General features: G+C 45.1%; 1 protein-coding gene across 1 annotated transcript in view; it reads right to left on the bottom strand.

The window, feature by feature from the left end:
- LOC137900100 (RNA-binding protein Musashi homolog 2) overlaps window positions 1–23,411 on the bottom strand; it is a 200,396-nt gene that overhangs the window by 129,901 nt on the left and 47,084 nt on the right. The window contains exon 6 of the mRNA XM_068744155.1: window positions 422–514. Coding sequence (XP_068600256.1) covers window positions 422–514 — 93 coding nt within the window. The remainder of the gene's footprint in view (window positions 1–421; window positions 515–23,411) is intronic.

Below are 23,411 nucleotides of genomic sequence, written 5' to 3' on the forward strand. Positions count from 1 at the left end.
ATATATATATATATATATTTGTTTCTGATATCACCCTCCTGAAAATGAGGTACAAAACATACTTGCTTTTTTGTTGGGGGGGGTTTGTTTTAGTTTTGGCCACGACAGCCGCTCGTCTGTTTGCTCTGTAAGCAGATTGCATGTTGTTGACCAGGCATGCTGGGCCGTGTGAAGTTATTGCCATATCTTCGGCTGTTTGCTTGTCGAGATTGAGATTTATTTGTCTTTCTGCCAGGTAAGAAACCTGACCTATGTTTGTGGCTCATTTTAAAGCCCAAAGTATCGGAGCACCGCCACAGGGGGCGACGCACTGTTTGTACACTTTCGCATTTGACCAAAACGACTATATAAGATGATGACTGCAGCATGCAGCGAAATCAAAGACAACGCTACGGAAGGTAACAATGAAAATCAGACTTACCTTCCCGAACTGTTCAAAATACTGCTTCACATCTTCCACTACTGTATTGGCTGACAAGCCACCCACAAATATTTTCTTTGTTCTTGTGACCATCTGAAAGGAAGAGAGTGGGGGGGGGGGGGGATATCAGTGACGAGGGTTTAAATGTATTGTACAACCTCTTTAATGAGGTTTTGAACACACTGAGAGCGCAGCGGAAATAACGCATTGTTGCTAAACACTTATAAACACAGTCACATTATTGAATTTCAGAAACACTTAAATTCAATGCTAGTATTTTACCAAGGTCACAAACACTGCAGGCTAAGGAAAGCTGCAATGTGACTTTCCCTCACAATGACATTCCAAATGGAACCTCTAATGAAAACAGACCGTCAGAGAATTAAAGGCCTCCATTTCAACATTCTGTTTATCTGTGCAAAAACTTAAGAAACAACAAAAATAATTTATGGACTTTGAAAAACAAAAACAAAAACAACAATATTAATGAGTGCTGTGCTGGAAGATGGAATCAGAGTGCATCAAAGCCTCATTTAGTTTCAAACGGGAAGAATATTAAGGATTATTACCCACGGCATCAAAAAGGGCAGCAACATCTGCCACGGAGAGTGCACGCTAAATTTAGGAGAACGATTTCTCGGGGAAACACGGTCACAACTCAACGGCGGCGACGGAGTCAAATCCCAGGGACTTCCCTTTTTCAGTTTTATTTTTTTCCCCCCCAACAGAATTAAAATGAACATGTGAATTTAGGAGCACCAGTGTTTGACAGCAGGCCCTGTGTCAACCTGAACTCAGGTTCTTTTTGGCTCGCTTCCCTTTTGAGCTCAAATGCAAAGGAACCCGAAGCTGTGGCTCAAGCACTTTGTGTCCCCGCAGCACCTGTTGTGTTATTACTTTGACCTGATCTCTCACTGCAGGTAACAGAAGCCGCCTCAACACAGCAGTGGAGTCAGTGTCTGTTTCGGCTCACGTCTGGCTGTGGAGGTGATGAAAAATGATTCGCCGTGTTTGGTGTGAACGTGACGGCTCACGCAATATTGCAGCAACCTCAGTGTGGCGCACTAGTCTTTGTCTAATTATATGAAAACTGTGGGACCCTGAAAGGATCTCAGATCTTAGGTGGTCTAAGAAACTATATGTATTTAAATGCTACTGGTTAATTTGATTCCAGAAACACATCCTCCAATAAATAATCCTTACAGCCTCCTCATTTGCAGGAAAGAAGTAGAATGCATTGATATGATGAGACCTGTGGCGATTTTTTTTAAGCGTGCTCCTCTAATCTGGGCAGAAAATACAGAAGGGAAAGGCACAGGCCTGATTCTGCCTCCGCTCGCCAGAATCAAACACAAATAAATGATGGGGGGGGGGCAGGACAAACACACTCGAGAGATGCACAGCAAACTATCAAGAAGGTTGATAGAGTCTACCTCAATCAAAATGCTGACTGAAACACTTTCGATCTGTGAAAGAGGCTTAACGGGGAGAAAAAAGGAGCAGCGTTCGACTCGAGCCGAAGGAACCATCTGTCAAGTGGCATCCAGGTGCAGACAGTCTCGCACATAGCCGGCACATATGGACGCGGCCCACACACGAGCCCTCTCTCATTACAGTTTGCCTCTTTTTTTAATTCTGCGTGCATGATTTTTCATGTTTTTCTTGTTATCTCAAATTGTTTTACCACAAAACTAACCTTTTTATGTAGAAACGTAAAGGAGATGCCAGAAGATTTGAATACAAAAAAAAAAAAAAGAAAATGTATTTTGGTGGCTTACATTTAAGCTTCACCAATTTGAAAGTGAAAACGAGAAAAAGATGTCCAGGCACAGTAGTTTGTGCTTCAGGGCTGAAGTTGTGAGATGAACACTTAGTCGGAAACTAAGAAAATAACCACAGGAGCTGGAAAAGACTACAGACTCCTGTTTTTTCCATTTTCCTGGGGCCATGGAAATGTCTGATGAGCCAAAGCTTGCATTGATAAACGCAACTTTGCTCGGTGATCGGATGCTCGGGCCTCTTTCTGACCAGCGCCCGCCGCTTTCTGACATGACCCGTAAACAGATGGGTGATGGGACACCACTCGTCACGTCATCAGTAGACAAGTTGCATTATGGTTAAGATAATTATCGCAGACATTAATGCATTTGCAGTCAGGTCAGGTCAATTCCTCTCACAGCAGTTTGGCAGCAGATTTATTTTCTGCCGGAAATCGTATTAGATGCCTCGTTTGCTCAGCATCCTTGAAAACATGAAAGCGCTGTAGTTTTAAAGAAGCCTGCTGTTACTACTGTTATGAACCAGTGAGAAATTTGAACCGATTGATAGAACAGAACAAAATAATATGCAAAAAAAAATACAGATTTATTGTCCAAAACTGAGATTAATGGGTAAATTATATACAAATTGTGATTTTTTCTAAAAAACAAAAAAGTCCATTACGAGCATCCAGTTTCATCTACTCTAATCAGATATCCTTATTAGTTTTTAGTTTACTTTTAATTTGATTACTTTGGAAGAAATGTAACATTATGCATCTTTTTCTCTGGCAACACCCCCATAAAGAGGGGTAGTGAACACTGAAGGCTCCCAATGAAGTGCAAGATCACTCCTACTGTTCAAGTATTACTGGTGCACATACAGAACAACAACTGGCAAAATGTAGGGCTGCACACTGGTCAAAGCCCAGTGGCTGCATTATCGCCTCGCCCTCCGCCTCCTCCCAACATCAGGCCTCAGAGGTTATCAGCTTTGGATGCTGCCCCCAGCAAACCCCCCCAAGCCAGACAGCTGCTGATAAACTGGCTGCGTGACTATTTATCAACATTGCTCGCTTTTATCATTGCCAATCTAGGCAAAGAAAAAAGAATGCCAACAAACAAGTCAATGTTTAATCTCTGCTTGCCTCTCTACATCAGCCGTTTGTCCCCCGTTTCCCTCCTGGGCCACCCATTCCCGACGGAAGCCCCCCCTCCCCAGCCTTGTTTTTTAACTTATCATGTCCATCCAACAGCTGAAGGTTTGCTCACTTACAACGACTCTGTTTTAATCTGTTTTCCCACACTACAGACATCACGCCTGTTAATACGGCGATACGGTTTGGTGCGACTATTGCAGGAACCAAAGGTCATTAGTGCTTCTCTCCACGTGTTAAATGTTTGATGCATTTTTTTTTTTTTTAAGAACTGTCTGCATTTATCTGCAACAGCAATAATATTGCATTTCAGTAGACGCAGTGCATTTTACATTTCGCCGCATGCTGCAAGCCCCACGCCACGCAATAACAGCCGCTAGAAGTGGAACATGTTTCTCCTCTGCTCTTATAGCAATATTAGTTCTGATCATTTGAGTCCGACTGGTGCTGCAGATTAAAGTACCTCTCTCTATGGCATTTCTATTCAAGCTGAAAGATTATTTCCCCCCCCAAAAAAATTCAAAATGGACCAGTTTTTAACCCAGTTTTCTAAACATTTGGTTATTTTTGCACCTCCCTAAGAGACGGTTGAGGACAGTTACGAGTGTGCATGGCTGAGCTTGTGAGTGTGTTTCTAAATTCTTGAGTGCATTTCAAAGAGCTGCAACAACAATTACTGCCCCAGTGCCTGGTAATGGTGATGGAGGGCATGCTACAGATACCTACAGAGAGGAGAGGCTGCTACTAGCGCCGCCTTGTTAGCAGTGACAGGCAGAACTAAATGGCCATCCGCATACATCTTTAAATAGCACGGCTCAGCCTGTGAGGTCACTCGGGCGGCTTGAGACGAGGCTAATAATAACAGCATCCACCACCTTTTGCTTTTAATAATTCCTCACGTTCCGTTTGCTGGCAACTTGAGCTTTTAAGGCAAAAGGCAACACGGCTTTGATCAAAAAGTCACGCAACAATAGTCTAGCCGACACACAAGTGGTGTGAAACACAGACACCGCGGTGAGTCCCGAACACTACCCCGTCATTGGAACAGGTCACGCGTGCGCAGTCTTTATTTCCGGCTGTTATCGTCTGCCTGTCGAGGTATCGCTTTTTCTCAGCAGCTGGTGACACCTCTAATGTTAGCCTATCATCTTGTTGCTGTCTTTTAAAATATGCACCCTGAGATCGTTCATGCTGCTGCTCCGCTGTCACACATTCAACAGCTTCACCATTAGTTTAGTCTCAGCAGAGTCATCAGCCATCGCCACCACCTCGAATACCGCCAGCGTCTAGGATCCACGGGGATTTCTTTCTGCCGCTTCTAAGGGCAGATGAAACTCTGTTCTCAATCTCCCTGAAGAGTCTGAGTGCCAAAGATTTCTGATGGACTAATTATCACATATCATCGACTGCAATAAACATCATCTTCATTCATTTGCCTCTCTTAATAACCATTTCTCTCGTCTTACAACCTGCGATGCCTCTTGAACAACCTGGGAATGTCAAAGGACCGCCTGAGCGGAATTTACGGCAATGCAAGCCTGACACATTGCAGAATCGTGTTGCGTTCAAGGTGCACGCAAGTCTAATGCGTCACCGTTGTGTTGGCTTTGTGTTTATAAGAGCAACTCCAGCCACAACCGAGTCAGCCAGTAGCGTTAGGAGTGTTAGCGACGGCCGAGGCAGGACAGAAAACCTTTGTAACATTTTCCATGAGTACAATGACGTTCTTAAATCTTGGGGTATTTCTAGTCCACACCCTCCTTGGTAAATCCACACTTACAGAGACCCCATGAATACAAAATCCATTCAAAACATAAACCAGCTGGTCGTTTATATTAATGCATTTCCGTTTGACGCACAAGTTAACGGAGCAAACATGAGACGTATCTTTTTTAGGCCGCGCCAGGCAGGTAATTACTTAAGTCACTCAACAGTAGGCTGTTTCACTTTGATGGCTCTGTGATCCATTCTCTGATTTGCCTCTGCGCTGCGTGACTGTGCTTGCGCGTGTGTGTGTGTGTGTGTGTGTGTGTGTGTGTTCGTGCTTTCGCTTTCCTCCCTACCTGTAAACAATACGCCTCATTTTAAATCCTTTACAATGTTTTGCTTCCTGCTTTAAGTATGTGCATTGAAAGTGGAGGCCGCTGTGAGCGCCGGGGAGGCTGAGAAAGATAAGGCACGAGCTAATATTGCAGCACGGAGTCAGAGCATCATTATTATTGTTGAAATTTTAGTACTTCTACCTTTGGCAGCAAACAACAATTCAAAGAGCCTGCGTATTGCCCCTACAAAAAGCTATTAGTGTTTGGAACATGCGTGCAGAACTGAGCCTGGAAAGACAAAGCGTGAATGTTATTAACTCGCCGAGTAGGATATGAGAGGAAATGAATATAGTGTGAGACAATATAAAAAAATAAAATACTGGAAAGAAGCAGGCAGAGGGTAAGAAAAAAAATAATCTGTAACATATTTATGCAAATCTTAAGGTTTTAAACAGAGACTCAGCTCTAATGCTGCAAGTATGTTGTCTTTTAAATTCCATCCTGAAAGGTACAGCAACGATAAAGACATTGAATGGTTTTACTGAAAAGGAAAATGTCGAATCCTCGGAGATCAATTTCATCACCTTCCTTTATGCCGTCATTTCCTACATGAAACAAGTATGTGTTTTTAACTGCAGCTTTGAATGAGCTCATTCCACAAGTACATTGTCATTATTATATATATAAATAAGATAAAATTTAAATCATCAACATGAATCTCATGAAGGAATTAGAGACGAGCACGTGGAACATGTTCAGTACGTCCACCAAGGAGACAGCTCATTGGTTGAGACAAAGAGAAATATTCCCATTCCAACATAACAGGCAAAATTGCCATCTAATGGATGAATGCATTAGAAGACACGGGAATATTTGGGCTTATACTAATGACACATACAGCAGCTTTCTATGCAGTCGCCTTAACTCAAATTTTAATTGACAAACTGAGCTGAAACAGCACAAATACTCAAACTGGGGTTTCCCCCCCCTAAAATATACATATGTTGCCATGGTTACCCAATTATTTGCATAAATACAAACAAGATTTACACAGATCAATAATAAAATGGCTTCATAAACAGCCACCGCTGTGTAAATCACCCTTTTGTATTTCCTCACAGTTCGGTGAAAAAACGCAGCCTCCCAGCGTAAAGTGGTTGCACTTGCAAATTTGCATATCATAGAGGCGTGAACTGTTAACCTTGGCAGAGGTCTGTGCTCTGAGTGCCCTTATAGTTAAGCCTGCTGCAAATTACTGCCAGGAGAGCACATTTTTGAGCATCTCCTCAATTTTTTAATTTAGCAGGATATTAACTAAGACTGCCGACATCAATAAGTCCAGCCTCCTTTCGTCTGCTTTGCATATAATGCGGCAACGTGCAATTTGACGCCAGACTGTCTTGACGCTCGTTGAGCATGTCTGGTAACGCAACGGACCGCGAAACGAAAGGTTCCTGCTGCCAAACGTGGAACGCTGACTGAAGAGAAGACACTTTGGGATCCAGAACGTGTGCGTTCAAACCACAAAACGGCGATCTGCGGGCACATAGTATCATCGAAATATGTTCGGCAGATAGAAGACATTTTCACGTGATGTGGGAGATTCACGGTAACAGAAACTCCTTTTAAAACTGGCTGCTTACTGGCTGCTTACTGGCTGCTTCAATAATTACAGCGCTGGACTGGAAGCTGTGAGGCAATAAAACCAGAAAAACACCTTCAAGCAGCAGGCCACCGGGGGGACACGGACTTATGAAGCTCAGCGAATAATAACAGCCTTCCCTGCTAATAGTCATCGTATTGTGGGGTAGCTGAAGTACATCCGTGATGCAGCTTTTATCTTTGTCTGTCTTTTATCATTCTTGTTCAACCCTGGCTTTACTCGCTCACCTCCTGATGCGTGCAATAAAACATCCCAGCGGATTTGTGCACTGCTTTCACAGACGGCTGTGTTCCAGACAGATTTGTCCTTTTTTTCTCCAGTGGTCAAGTCAGCAGCGAGAAGTCAGGAGCAGATGCTCCTTAACACTAGATAGAACCCCCCCCGTAGATGCGGCTCACTTAATTTCATTAGATGCTATATCTGAAGTTTAGATGTTCGTCATCGGATGTCTAGGACTTTTACAGGATGTCTACTCCTCATCCTCAGATGAAGATTCCTCATCAGGTGAAAATGCCGCATGTGTCACCGATCTCCACTGATAATCTGCCCCAGCCATCAAATCCAATTCCGCTTCATTAATGTCTTGGATCACTGCAAAACTTGTTATTACTCCGATTGGTGTTATCCAAAGCCGAGCTCTACATGGACGTATGGCCTGCGCGTCACAAGACAGCTGAACAAGGAACGTTACCCCCACCCCCCACCCAAGAGAATTCATTCGATAATTAAGAAGCACAGGATCATCTGCCACAGGTACATTTCAACGTTAGTTCAGCATCTATTTAAATGTCAAAGTTGTCATGTTTCAGATGTAAGAATCTATACAGAAAATATAACATCAAGGTACTTCCCCAGAGCACGGGAGATGTTTATGTAAAGTTTTGTGAAAGTTTTTTTTTTCCCCCCAGAGCACGGGAGATGCTCTATGAAAGAGCCCACCGACGGATCCTATGGTCCTATTCCTGAATAACTGAGGGGACCTGACTGCGATTGTTTTTCGCGGATCTTTCAAGGCCCCCCCCCCCCCCCCCCCGGCCACGCTCTTGCCTAAAACAAATGCACACAAACCGCACGAACGCCATTGTCCAAGCCAGTTCTCGGGCAGGTCGGCGGCATCGCACATCCAGCTTTGATTACAAGGTGTAAGCCTTTATCACGGCCCCCACCTCTCACACATCCAGGCTCACTAACAGTTGTAAACACAGCCCCAGACTGGGAGGGAGGGGGGGGGGGATTTCGATGTCATTTCTCATACCTAAAAATAATGGGACAGATAGAAAAAAGCCATCACGCTTTGTTGTATAAGCCACAATTGTTATCATTCTAGCGAGGGGATATAATTACTGGCATTCAGATCCCCGTCTGTGGCCTCGTTCATAAGCAACCAGAAAGCACCAGAGAGCATCTGTCAATGCAATGTAGTATGATCAAAGGCCTAGACGCTGTGCAGGCGTGATGCGTGCGCACGCACGTACACACAAACACACACACACACACGCGCAGGGAAAACACGGCCAGTCCAGGTAAACACTGCCTCGGCTCATTTGCATCACTAGAGCTGACTCTCAAAGATAGAACGCAGCCAATAAACATCAAACAGCAGCACTATCACTTTTGCTTTGGAGGCCATTCTGCACGGGATGGAAAACAGAAGGAGATCGCAATAGAGTAAAGCAGGATTAGATCATCAACGAGAGAAAGAGAGAACGCCGAGAGATTAGAGGCAGCGGCGTCTTTGCCCAGCTCGGGAGTTCAGAGCGGCGAAGAGAGAAGGGAGAGAGAGAGAGAGAGGCCACGCCCCGTCCACTTCATACGTTTACATACGCTTTTAAAAAGTGGTCCAATCTCAGCTCTAGTGTTCATAAATAGATCTGTAATTGCTTATTACAATGCAATTAGGCCGAAGGAGATGAGAGAAGGAAAGATGCTTAGTGCAAATGTGGAGTGACAGGCCCAAGCACCCAGACCCAGGATTACAGTGGCCATTTGCACGGGGACAGAAAATGAGAGCGATAAGGGAGAGACAAAGGGAGGGAGGGGGGGGGAGAGAAGGCGTTGGGGGTGGGGAAGGGCTGTCAAGCACAGGGCAGAAGCTAATGACAAGTCTGGCTTCAACTTGCACAGACGTCTTTGAAGCGTGGCTCCGATCAGAGCTGTGATTGCCGACACTCGGGGGGGCCACCACTCCTGCATTAACCTAGACTAACAGCTATTCAGCGAAAGTCACAGGCCCTTTCAAAAAAAAAGGCCCGCCTTGTGCCGGTGGAGGACCATCTGTGGCACGGCACCGCGAGGAAGCCGAGGGACGAACACGGGCCGCACGCGTAAGAGACACTGTTTGCATGTGGCCTCGCTGTGACGGTGACAGTCGGGCTGAACACGGGGCCGGTTAGAGCTGATTAGCTGCACTTCCCTCCTCAACCCACTACAGTTATGAAGATTGATAGAAGCAGCTTAGAGCTGATTATAGGGCCCAGGAGATGCATGGGCCCATACCCAAACAGCACATTCACACTGCATTCACAATGAGCACAGCATGCGACCGCGAGGCTCGGGCCAGGCATTAAGCAACCGCTGCAGCAATGAGAAGAAAATAAGAGAGGAAATATGAATATTATGCTAATAGCACGCTTGCTTGTGGCTAAATCTGGGACAATCGAGCAAGCATGTTAAGAACATTTAACAAATTTCCGAGGCAACACTTTATTGGGAACATGACGGGATATCTGGAACTTTCTCCGGAGGGGTTATGAGGCACGGCGGGCCTGCACGAAGCTGCAGAGGTCCATTTAGCACACAAAGCAATAAAGTTTATTTTGTTTTGACATGAGCCAGTCCTGCTTTGAAATGCATTTTAAACAGCCTTGGAACCAAGTGAATCTGCCAGCTCATCATCCATTTGCTCTGGCAGCTACGCCTGCCGACAACCCCCCCCCCCCCCCTCATCCTGGTTTGCGCCGGGCTAATCACGACCGCTGATCCAATGCAAGGCACGTTTAATACCGTGACCGGCAAGTGGGGCGGCAGCCGTTGCTGAAAAGGCACACTTTTCACCGCTTTGATTGGTTGTCGGTTCATCCAATTGTATCTGGCCTGCAGGCCCATCCAGGGTAAAGTTAGGCAGTGGTTAAAAACGAATCATCCTTTTCTCTTCAGTGTGTTCATAAGCACATTTTAGAGTGCTATTTAGCTGCTAGTTTATTAGTCTTTTCTGTTTTTAGTGCGACGGTTTATCCGGAGAGTTATAGTGAGCACCTGTTGATGACATCTTATAGTTATTACCGCCGCCAAGAAGGTTACGTTTCACACCGTTTGTTTGTTTGTTTGTTTGTCTATCTGTTAGCAGGCTTACGGAAAAACTGCTGGATGGATCTTGATGAAAAAAAATCTGAAGATGGGCCTTCAGATTGAAGTCAGGAAAAAATATGAAATGTTAACATTGAAAATCCCATTTACGGATTCAAAAAAATAGATACCAAGAACAATTTATAACATTTCGATGATGCTTGGGATCGGCATGAAATGGGATCGAGGAATGTTTTTTATGCATGTGATACATCATTACCACCACCAAGGAGGCTATACATTACTACTGAACTGATGATGTCGATGTGAATTCAATGGCTAAAGGAATGTTTTATGGTTACTGAATTTAAAAATGTCAATAAAATAAAAATAAGACTATCATTTATGGTGTAAATCCAATTATGAGCGGAATGAGCTGCTTGGTGGAGGTTTGTGCTCTCCGGTTCATACGTCCCTGCTGTCATAGTCTGGGGCGGTCAGCTGAGTGAATGGTGATTCTCAGCCAGTCACTACTATCCAATAGCATATCGTCACACCTTCATTTCAGCCAATCGTCTTGCTTCTGTCTTTAAATGACTTTTGACGTTCCTCTTGTTCTTTCATGCAGCTGTTTTGCAGCTTCCAGGCTTCATCAACTTCATCATGCACCAACTGTGCAGGGTCATCAGCCACCACCGCCACTATATATATATCTCCTGCTTTTCAGGAAAAAAACGCCCTTTGATCCAATGCCCCTGAAGAATCTCAGCGCCGAACGACTTTATGACAGACTAATTACCACATATCATCTGATGTAATATGCAATCACAAGCCTCTCCTGTCAGGCCAGGCCAGATTCAATAAACTTATTGGCCTGTCATATTTACTGCACATTTTAGAGGGCTCACATATGGAACAGGACAGTTTGATGCATGAAAATGAAATAGTGCCAAAACTGCTGTAAATTTGTCATTTTGCTCTTCTAATAAACATTGCAAGGGGTAATGAGCCACTTCGTTAACGTGTTTTTTTCTTCCTTAAGGGCACCCTGTAGTTTTGCTGTGGAATGCGCTTTTTACATGCGGGTGCCCATTGTGACTGTATATCATGCATGAGAGCATGGAAACCTGGATATGAATAAACCAACATCAGTCATACAATCCTTCATTTAGAATTAGTCACAATTTAGGTAAAATGAAGTGAGGGAAAAGATGTGGACCTCCCTGATCAGATCCTGCTGACCTTTGGAACCCTCCGTCGAGGAAGCAGGAATGGCTGACCTACAGATACGGTCAGAACCTCCCTTTAGTCCGGCGCGCCACACACAGGAGAAAGAGTCAGAGCCCGGCAGTCACTTTTTCTAGTTTTGTCTCAGACTAGGCTCTGATTTTTGCACTATGGTGCCTCCCGGTCTACATTCAGTCTCTGCTGCCCTCTCCCTGCATCTGAACTTGCACCGGGTTCACAGGTTGCTCCGGTTATGCAAGAGCTGCATATTTATGTCCGTTCATCGGAATCGCTTTTGTTTTTTGACAAACATCAGTTGTATTTACGGACTTGGACAAGGTTCCCAAAGAAGAAAAGTAGTTACCCGGCAAAAATAAACACAAGTCTTGTAAAAGAAATAAACATGATAAAAGTTCCTAAATAGCCAAAGGAACAACATCAATGCAGAACGACAGGACACAGTCCCACACAGCTCATTATTTTGACGTGGTACACTGTTGCTAGACAACCCAACACGACAAAACAATAGCTTTCTACGCAGTAAATCACCTCTGCTGCCTCAACTGTTTGAGCGGCAGGCCTTTCAATAAGTTCATGTTCTCCTGCATGACCCTTGACACTGATGCCAAATGTTAATTTCTATAACAAGACCCCTATCTCAGGCCTGACAGTCAGCACTGAGGGGGAAACAAATGGGATTTTAACTTCCAATTACAATAACGCCTTATTCTGACAGGCTTTCCAACTACACACCTTGAACCCACCCTGAACCTCCCTCTCTCTCTCTCACACACACACACACACACCCACACACACACACACACACGTCAATGACTTTCAAAATTGAGTCACAATAATAGTATTTTGTCCAAAAGTGTATCGTTTAGATTATTATTTGTTGATGTATTTATTTATTAAACAGCAATGAAAAAATGAATCAACTTTTATACTTGTGATTAATGAAATAAATGAAAAGCCATAAATTGATGCCGTGTAGATCTTGTTCCTTAATCTAATATCCTAATTTGTCCTTAAGCGGACATCTTATTCGAAGCATTCAGGAGAATTAAAACTTCAGTAAGTAATTTAGTAGCCCTTTGATTTGCTAACACCGTTTCCATCCAAGATGAACGACAGCCTTCCTGTGCGTTCATCACATCGAGTCGTGTAACACTGATGCTACTTCCTGTAAGCCTCACATTATTGCTGGATTATTGGCCCCTCATTTCACTCGGTGGTGAACTTGTCGTCTGATTCGTGTAGCAAACGCACATCGGAAACCAAAGGAAGCAGACACACAATAACTTTAGCATTGACCGCTGAATTCTCTCTGGGCTGCCCTTATCTCGCTTTCTTGAGGGCTTTTGAACTACTCGGCGAACAAAACCACCAGGGTCAATGAGTCACCTTGGTGCTCTGGGAATCTCCGAGAGGCATTATTCACCAATCACTTCGGGGACAAGACGAGATGAATTGATCGATCGAGGAAAACAACTGCCAGAATAATCAATTACGAAACTAATCGCCAGCTGCAGCCCCCATTTAATAATGCAAGCATGTAAATGGTTTTACACAGACTTTTACTCACAGTAACAGTGGCAGCATTGTTGTCCAAGTATAAATACAGACACATATGACTAACTGAAAGCAGCCTTGTTAATCATTTATAAGTAAAACAAACTCTAGGCAACTGCCAAGTTGATGGAAACACAATTCATTGTAGTACAGAGCAATTATGTGGATCATTGTGTTCCAAAAATAAGCTGTAAGTGTGCATCATTATGCATGACTACCAAGGTCATTAGGCATTCAGTGTCTTTAGAAGCTTGGATTCAACTCGCTATTAGTGGCACCTCGGGTGCCGTACGTTTATACCAGTTAGTTTTCACCTCAAGGACAAGGATTGCTGGTTTGCTGACTAAAGGAGCCAATCAGAATTGTCCTTGCCATTAAAGAAAAAAAAAAAAGAAAAAGTCACTGCACATGGGGAGGTCTGCACCCGGTGTCAAACGCAGCACAGTGAGCTGCTGTGGCTGAGGCGATTCTAATCTGCCCCGTTTTATGGTCAATTACAGTCTGATCTTTCTGCTTATTATTTCACTTTTTTATTTATTGGTCTCTGGGGCTATTTGTTAAAAAATCAAACACAAACTGCATCAGATATTCTTTTATTTAATATGCGCAGTTAAAAATTCTGGAAAATTCTGCTACCTGTATGATTTCTTTCTTTCCCAAATGTTTCCCAAGCTTATTATTATTTGATTTATCTTTGACACAAAGAACCATGAACTGCATGGAAAAGGACATGAACAGATACAGAGACACAGCCTCCAGCAAAGTATGATCAATCATCAAAGCTTGATAAAAAATGTAATCTCCTCATATACCGGATGCCTTCTCCAGTTATGCGTAATGCATAGTGTAAAGAAATGCTTCACTTAATTAATGGATAATAATTACAGATCCAATGCAGACAGAAATAGAAAACACAAACCAATGCTGTACAAGCTTCTGCCAAACATTGCATAATCATTACGTCCATATACAAAATGTCCTTAATTCATTTGGCGAGTCTGGAGTAGCTGTTCAGGTTCTATCCTAAGGAGAAGTTCAAAGCCAGAATGCAGTTTGCTAGATGTCCATAATACACAACTTAAAATTCCCCTTTCTGTGGAAATAAGAACAAGTAGAACATGTATACGTATACTTTATATATGCTCCAGATATGCACAGAGGACTTTATGTGTCTATTTGTATTCGCCACGTTATGAAGTCTGACGTTGCTGCAGTCGTCACCGTGTAAGTCCGCCCAGTGGTCGTGGTCCACTTAATTGAAGTAAATAACGTTAATCATGGCTGAGTGTTTGTTGAGCGGCTTCTTGACACCAAGCCTCTCGGCTCCTCTCGGGAGGAGAATGGGGGGGGTGGGGGTGGGGGCGCGTGTAGCACTCGAGTTTTTTGTCATGCTTCACAGGAACCTAGAAATGAGGGGAATAATTCTCAACTCTTAAGCAGGCTTCAAAGGGGGTAATGCTTGTAAGAGCTCAGCGGCCGCCGCTCAGGGAACTCGCCGTCCGGTTACCTGGACCCCCCCCCCCCCCCCCCTGCAATACACAATCATTTAGGGCTGGGTGACGCATGGCGCAAATGAAGCGCAACGATCCCGACCAGACGTCACGTTAAAGAGGACTTTTGACACGCCGTTGCGCCGCGGCTGTTGCTGCAGCGTCTTGTGCTGCCCTTGACGCTGTCTGGAGGTGAAGAAGAGGAAACGAAGAAGAGCCAGGCGAAGGAGGTAACATCTCACTTTGTGCGGTACGAGATATTCTTTCATCTCTGGAATTACATGAACTGCTTGTGGCTAGTGGAGGTCTCAGCTGTGGTGAGAATCGGCCCCCGAACAATCGACTCCACATCTCCGGATCGCCCATCTTTGCCCTGAGCAGCGATGGAAGCAAACAGAATCGTCCCTCCTCCCTGCTCAGTGCAGTCTTTGTATTTCATTTCCTCTGAGGAAGAAGGCTCTCTTAAAATATGCAGCCGCTCTGGAGCAGCATGTCATACTGACCAAGCTAGTTTCTTTGATGAGCTGCAGCCCTAATCACGCGGCGACACATCTTCTTCCAGCTCTAATGCTCGGCCGAGGAACCCAACAGAATAGTCATTGGTTAAAGAAAACAGGATTTGCTGCGTTTCCATGCAGCTGTTGCACGTCAGGCGTGAAAATGGAGCCGTGTGACAGTACGGCAGAATGGATTTGTTCACATGCACCTTTAGCACGCTGCCGGGCCACAATCGCAGCCCCCCCCCCCCCCCCCCGAGCCTTGGCTCCAGTCTATCTGCACCACCTACAGAGTAATTCACTCTTTAGCTAAAGCCGGGTCGTACACCGGACCCCGGCAGCACCGGCCAGCCCTTACTGCTGACCCCCCAGCAAGGTGCCAATGAAACGCGTCCATCGAGTGGTGAAGCAGAGCAAACTGCCTCAACCGGGCTTCTGGTCACAGTTCAGCATTAAAAAAACAACAGCAAGACATATCGGGACACGCCGCCGTGCCTCCGGGCAGGGAAACGCGAAGGGGGGGGGGGGGGGGGGGAATTCAAGGATATTAAAATGAAAACCTCAGATTTATCCGCGATTTCTGGAACAATGCAAAAGGACAGACGGAAATCGATCACGCTGCAAATATGGTGTTTGGAGACCCGCTGAGCTCAGCCCTAATTCGGCATTTGATATTTTAACTCTCTCACTGCCGTGCAAACAACACTTGGTGCTCCAAATGATGCAAAGCTGTCATTTCAATCCATAACCTTTAACCTAAAGTTGATATTGTAGAGCTCGGGCTCCGGTGATTATTCTCGGTCAGCTGATCCGCTATGATTTCCTCGTGGCCAAAAACAATTTTGATATTAAATAATATCAAAATAATAAATTATAATAAATATGTTTTCAGAAATCACCACATGCACACAACACCTTCGATATTTAAAAATGTTTCATTATTCCCTCGGTTATTTGTCAGCTCAAACTTTAAATCAGTGAGCTACGACTTGGAACAACACTTTTAAGTTGTTGCAACTCCTAGAACAAAGCAGATTTACCCTCTGAGTGTTTCCGTCATTAACGTTCTAACAGTCACTGCTGTTTTTATCTTTCTCTTTTTTTTTTTTTGAAACGCTGAGATCCAGAAAACAAGAGAGACCATACTTCCAATTTTACAGGGTCACAACAGCTTATTACAGCTTTAGCAGTGTCACTCTGATTGTTCTCTCTTCGCTTCTCCGACTCGCGGAGAAACAGTTGCCTTTTCTTCCTGCAAATAGTTTGACCTTTATAAAAACGGCGCCAGTGCAACCACAATCCCTGCTCGATTCAAGTATTCTTAGTTTGCTCGAGCCGTTGCTTAATCACCTTTGTCTCTCCTCGTCTGTGCCCTCTCATTTGTGCGGCGTTATGACATTTGCATGAATGCGCATGATTGAACAAAGCATGACAACGGGTCGACCCGGGCGGACCTTTCAGCATTAAGACAGTCCGCGCTGCCTACCAGGCGAGTCTCTGGCAGGAGTCTCGTCTCTGACTCGGCCCCACAGCTCCAAAAACGGCAACGCCGACGTCAACAATGGTGAGCGTGAGAAATAGGAGGTGCGGGGAGGCTGTGCCAGATTAGAGCCCATCGCACGAGTCTCACGCTCCACTGTAGGAGGTTTGGCCCCGGGCCATGTTCCAGATTTGCGGGAGTTCCAGGTGTATCCAGTTTATCAATCGTGCTTCTTGAGTTAGACCTCTGCTCTCCCCTCGCAGAGAGCAAGTTAACAGACAAACTGCACATACTGCGCTGCACAAGAGCGAGAAATGATCGCTGGATGATGCATTTTCAATTCGCTTCCCAGCAGATAGTGAAAACGAGCAGTTTGAGGCGTCTTAAAAACAGCGATTCCACCTGTTGCATAATTAATTTGTGAGTTGTTCATTCACCAGAAACAATGTGGCGTTGCAAAGATTATTAGCACACACACAAAAAAAAACAAATCTAAAGAATAAAATAGCGTGTCATGTGTCTCTTTCAGAGCTACGGGCTCATTAACAGCATTTTATTTTCAACACGGTCTGTTGATGAATGCAATTCCCATGAGAATGAAAAAAGTAATAATACAATTTAAAATGTGAAATTAATTACAGATTATCACATTTATGGGAGGGAACAGTGGCAAGCGATGCGATTGCGAAGTCAATCATTTCAACCGGAATTGATTATACTTAATAGTAATGTAAAAACTTTTAAAGATCATTCATATAAAAAAACATTCATTTGACTTATCAACAGGTGGCGGTAGAAGAAGAAGAAGAAGAGGATTGTAAGGGAGTAAACACTGTGAACAAGGCTGGATCTCAAAATACAATTGATACCTATTTTGAAGGCTGTGGAGTGTGTGTGCGTCGGGACATCCCAGAGCTAAGGTAAAACCGGGCCCACATTACACCTCACTGACGATTCCTCTACACAAACCTTTTTTGTTCCTTAATTACATACCAGACCTCATGCTAACAATCATTTTGAAGTGCTTTGCCTGGAACTAAAGTTTGCTTCAGGCTTCATTTTATGCATGCGAGAGGAGGTCAAAATAACACAGCATTTAATCTACAGCCGGGGCTAAATATTTGCCCTGGGCTTTAATATGTGTAATGTGAAAATGGCTTAAGACCCAGAATGCGATGCAAGTTAGCGAGTTAATAATGTCAACTGCGTGTCTCAGAGCCAGAACATACTGCTCAAACCGATCTTGGAAATGATTCATCTTAAGCCTTTTCCCATTTGCATTCACGGCGCAGAGTCGCACCATTAATACATAATAATTAGACTAGACTAGAGTAAGGCACCTTATACATTTCAGGCAGCATATGCGAAAGACCTGGTTAACTCCCAATATCCCGCGTGTCACATGGCATGTGTTGGCTCATCATGAAGTAATACAAGACATTACGTCGGTGTATGGCACGAGCACACACACACACACACACACACACACACACGTCATTTCTGTCTGTCTGCACAGACGCCAACGATAGGCAGCGCAGAGCTGCAGAAAACAGGCTTAGACACACAGTTCGACATGAAAACCCTTCTTTTCCATGAGCTGATCCTTCTTTGTTCTGCATAAATGCCAATTACATAATTCTCTCTGGCATGCAAATCAGATTAGATGAGGCCACGGCAGATCACCTATACCGCTCAGTCTTGTACTGCTTCCAAAATCAGAGAGAATGGAATGTTTGCATTTACAAATCAAATCGGCAATTAATTCAACATACAATAGACTAAATGGCATTTTTAAGGCGACGGGAGTCACTGCTTTGGCAGTTTTACACCTCTGCGCAGACTACATGTCGCTAGGATGGGAATACGTGGAAGCAATCACCGCAACTTCAAGGTGGCTATCCGTGATGAGCATCACCGATTCAACCTCAGGTCCCCTTCAGTTACTGAGTCATGACTAATGTTCATTAGTTTGAATAATGCCAGGGAAAGTATTTCTGCAAAAACATGAAGTCATAGCTAAACTGATCTTTCACCTTTTGCATATAAATATAATCTGTATAATAGAAGTGCAAGACATTTGTGTGGAATATCCTGACGATGAGCTTGTGAAGTTTTGGGCTTCGATTGTGCCCCCCCCCCCGTGAGGACACGCCGACCTTGACCTTTGGTCGCAAAATAGAAATCAGCTTAACATCGAGTCCGACCGGACGCTCGTGCCAAATTAGAAGAAATCTCCTCGAGGCATTTCTGAGATATCACGCTCACAAAAAGTGGGCAGATGGGACAACCCGACAACCCCGGGATAAAACGTCTCCAGCTGGGAATGTCAGCGAAAGTGAGACACGGTTGTTATGATTAATAACTTTCACGAGGTGGGACTATTTTTTAAAGCAGCTCATATTCATTACGCGCAAGCTGATATTTGATGAAATAAAACGCTATTTGAAATCTGGATAATGAAATATCAAAAGGTATTATGAAATGTTAGAGATGTCCAGGAGTGCACATGACACACCGCCGTCGGGGGGGAGTATTTGCATGCCGAGAACAGACACTGACATTCAGCTTTTTTTTGGGGCCCCGATAGGCAGAATCACGCCGGGAATGGGAACAAATGCAAATAAGCAAATCGAAGGAAAGCGACACGTTGCTGTTGGCTATGGGAAGTCATCAGTGAAATGCTGCAGCGGGTGCACAGAGCAGTCAGGAAAAGCACCAAAAGGGCTCTAACTACGCCGCCCTGTGCGTTGGCGAGGGGCACGTGTTCTTCCCCGGCGTGCACATGGGCGCCGCCGCTCTGTGTTTGTTTCAGCCCGGGGGGAAACTAAAGAGCAGAACAAACCAGAAGTCGCCCCACAAGCGCAAGACCCTGCCCGTCGTGCAACTCTGAGGATGCAGGGGACAGCTGGTGGAGAAAGAAAGAAGGAAACCCGAGCAAAATGGAAAGCACAGAAGAGGATGCGACGGCCATCCTGCTTCTGGGGAGGAGCTTGTGTAACACAATCTATACTACTGTATGAGGAAGAACATGCTATTTATTATTCATGTAGTTATTTGTTTTCTGCATATACTGAAAGTGGACCCAAACAGATTTTGGAGTCTAGATCCGAAAAAGAAGCAAGCACGCTGATTGTGAGTATCGAAGCGTGCACGCGAGGAGGCCATATTCTGTATGTATGATAGAGTTTGCATTAATAGATGCAACCCCCCCCCCATCCCTCCGGGCTTTCTTTTGTTAATGCTATTATGAAGCGCACAAGACCAGTGACATTAACTTGATATTCAGCTTCCGTCGAAGAACATAAGAATGCTAAAAATACGTCGTGAAAAGAATTGACTATGAATGGTCCCCGGCATTGTCTGTCTCTATATTGTAGTCCATCATAATCTCAGTCATGCTTCTGTTGAAACCAGCGGCTGCCATTTATATAGAAAAGCAATTTCCTTTAGACAATGAGCGCTTGCATTTGAACATCCGCAGGTTTCCTCCTGTCGGCCCTCAGCTGAAAAATCGGCCTCGTTTTAGTGTATTTAAAAAAATAAAAAAAAAGCAATCCAACCCCGATGAAATTCAATTAGCTGATGTATGCATCTGAAGGTGATTGGCTGACCATGTGTGGCATCTGGATTGTGCTTGTAAGATGAGAATCCAGAATGCAATAGCCGGTGGACAGACAAAAAAAAAAAAAGCACACACACACACACACACAAACATTGCAGGGTAGCAGTTTTTATGCCTCTGTACACCCCCGCCCCCCCTTCGCAAAACCATCAAATGGAGCAATGTGTCCCTGCTGTGGGCCTGGCCTCTGGGTCTTTGGGACAGATATAGACGGATACAGATCTATAACCTGCAGTATCAGGGCCTAATTGATGCAGGTCTAGCACGAAGGAAAAATCGGCACGACGGGCGGCAGCCACATGTGACAGGCGTTATCGGTTCATCGGTGTCTGCCGGCTTGGAGGGGTTAAAACGGTGTGAACCCGCATGCGTCGTCATTTCGGTTTTGTCATCTTTTTGTTTAACAGCGTATGAAATTGTTGTGAAGCTTCTCCGTTCCCGAAGCCCGAGGAAGGCGGAGCTTGTCAAAGCGATGGCACAGATTGCGTCCCGACAAAATCGAGCTCGAGCAGCAAAAGCCTGAGCAGTGTGGGGGCATTTGAAATGCCTGCTTGGACCCCCCCCCCCCCCCCCCCCCCGACACATCAACAACTAAATGTTTTTCCGCCTTTTGAGGAAACATCTGAAACGCGCTCCCACAACGCCTTCCCCTCCCTCTGACACGGCGAGCTGCCCGTCTCCCATTCACACGCTAATAATCAACCAGGCCGTCCAATCCGGAAGCGTCTCTGACCACAAATTCCTTTCCTTTCCCGAGCAATCAATTTACCTCGGCAAGAGATAAAAGCTTAAAGAGTCGCATTTGAGGCAAGCTGGAGCAAACGGCGATATGAAGTGAAAAAAGAAAGAAAGGGGGGGGGGGGGGGGACGACACCGAGGAGAGAAAGAGGCTGGATAATGTAGGTATAAACAGACAAGTCTGCATCTAGGAAGGCTCGATGGAAGCTCATTCTCATCTTAGCTGAGTTTCTCCCACTGCAGGAGGGACTTCCAACACCTTCAGCTGCAATATAAATGTTAATAGAGTTCAGCGAAAAAAAACGAGGCGTAAACAAACAAATGTGATATTCCATGCTTTGGGGCAGCAGGAGGGCCCTGCCATTGAGCAGTACGTCTGTCCATGTGTCTGCGTGTGTGTGTTTGGGCATGCATGCGCTATGAGAATGAGGAGAGAGAAGAGGGCGTAAAGTGGGATTCTCATATATTCGGTATGAGCCAGGCTTTAGGAGACCTCCAGCAGTGGGAACCCCCCCCCCCCCCCCCGAATCCCCGTCTAAAAACTCTAGCGAGGCAGTCGTGAGACGCCCGCATCATCATCACCATCTCCTGTGTCCTCAAAATAAAAACCCAGCTTTGAGGTTGAGAGTCCCCGAGAGTGGGAATCCACCACAGAGTATCCGTCACCAGAACAAAAGCAGGTCCCATTTTAAATCGAGTGCTTTCTGAAATATCAAAGCGTATCAGCGGTACGGAGTTTCATACAAGGCCCGCCTCTGCGTGGCCAACCGTTGGGGCTCCGACACTCCTGTTATAGTACACAAAAGCAGGACAGTGAAAAAGGAGAGAGAGCGAGCGAGAGCGAGAGAGAGCGATGAAGGGTAGGTGGGTGGTAAATGCTCACATCTTCATTCTAAGCACACGGGCAGCCACAACTCGCCATCCTCACTTGTTCAAAGGGTTGGCAACCTTCAGACCAATTAGACATCACAGGGGCAGTCTGCACAGCACCCAGTCTCATGTGAACGGCTCCCCATGAATTTTTAATCAGCTATAATTTAAGGATTTAAATAAAGATCAAATTCTTCCGGCTGCACCGCAAAGACGTGTCAGCCTGTGTGTGTGTGTGTGTGTGCGTGTGTGTGTGTGTGCATTTTTCTATCGAACGGAAGTGAGTTTGCGCGTGTCTGTTCATCTGCCCCCCCCCCCCCCCCCCACCGTCTTTAACGTTTCCTCCCCTCCCCTCTCCCTCAATCCCACCTGCCACTGTTAGGAGCAGAAGCCCGGCAGGTTGTCTAACCCAGAGCAGAACATTTCCTGACTGACTGGCTGACTGGTTTGGCTGGCTGAGTGGCAGCCTGTGAAGAGCAGGAGACAGATCTGCAGGGAATCACTGACAGATGTAATTAATGAGGTCATACTCGGAGTTGGCAGTCCCCTTCATATCCAATTCCTGCCGACCACAACCGAACACACACCTGCAGCTCCAGCGACGGAAGAAGAGGCAACGCGGCTTCACAGCACAGAAAGAACAGAGGCTTGCTTTAAAAAAGGGACCGTCCATTCTGGATCGCCGAGGAACCGGACACGGTGCCAGTATTGTGAAAGGAATCACAGTGGTGAAACTCAAAAATAGAGAAATGGAATAGAAATAGACACAATTTTACCTCATAACTGAAGATTTCTTTTTTTTTTTTCCCGGTTTATATATTCTATAATATAGTCCGATAGATAGATATTATTCATTTTTTTGGTCTAAATTAAAGACAATGGTTGTAACATTCATCCACAAATAACCTGCAGCAGGCGGTGTGTTCTGTGAGGCTACCGGGCAGCGGGGCTCTGGCTCTTTTTTTTTATAGCAGCCTGCCAAGGTCTCAGGGTGGACCACCGGGGTCTGAGGAGACCTCTTGGGAACCTTTTCCTAATAAAAAAAAAGAACTGTCCAGTGTCCCTGGTTCCCCACCCTGACACCCCCCCCCAATCCCCAACCCCCAACCCCCAGCACTGTGAGAAAAGACAGAAATGGTTGTATACCGATAAGATAAACTTCTTCTGAGCAATAACATTGTTTATAGCTTGAATGGATTAATGCACAACTGAATTTAAAGACAGGACTAAAAATGCTCAGATTTGTACACAACTATTTGAGTAACAGAAACTAATATCTGGTGTTTGGTAGCACGGCGTTAGGAGAGCATAAGCTCTTCACAACATAACACAGGTAGGCAGCGTTCGGTGGCATCTGGGTAATAAGCTGCCTCTTTCCAACTATAGCTGCACTCTTTATAGCTACGCTTGACAAAAGCAAAAATCCACGCCTGGAAATCGCACTTAGACAGACTACAATCACCGACATAAAACATAGGTTACCTGCATTTCCCCACGGCGACATGACCCAACTGAGATAAACACAGGAAGCAGTAATGGATGCACAGATCTAGAAAGATGCCGCGTGAAATCCGGATCCGACCGCAG

Source organism: Brachionichthys hirsutus, chromosome 10 (genome assembly GCF_040956055.1).
Source record: "Brachionichthys hirsutus isolate HB-005 chromosome 10, CSIRO-AGI_Bhir_v1, whole genome shotgun sequence".
Classification (NCBI taxonomy): Eukaryota; Metazoa; Chordata; class Actinopteri; order Lophiiformes; family Brachionichthyidae; genus Brachionichthys; species Brachionichthys hirsutus.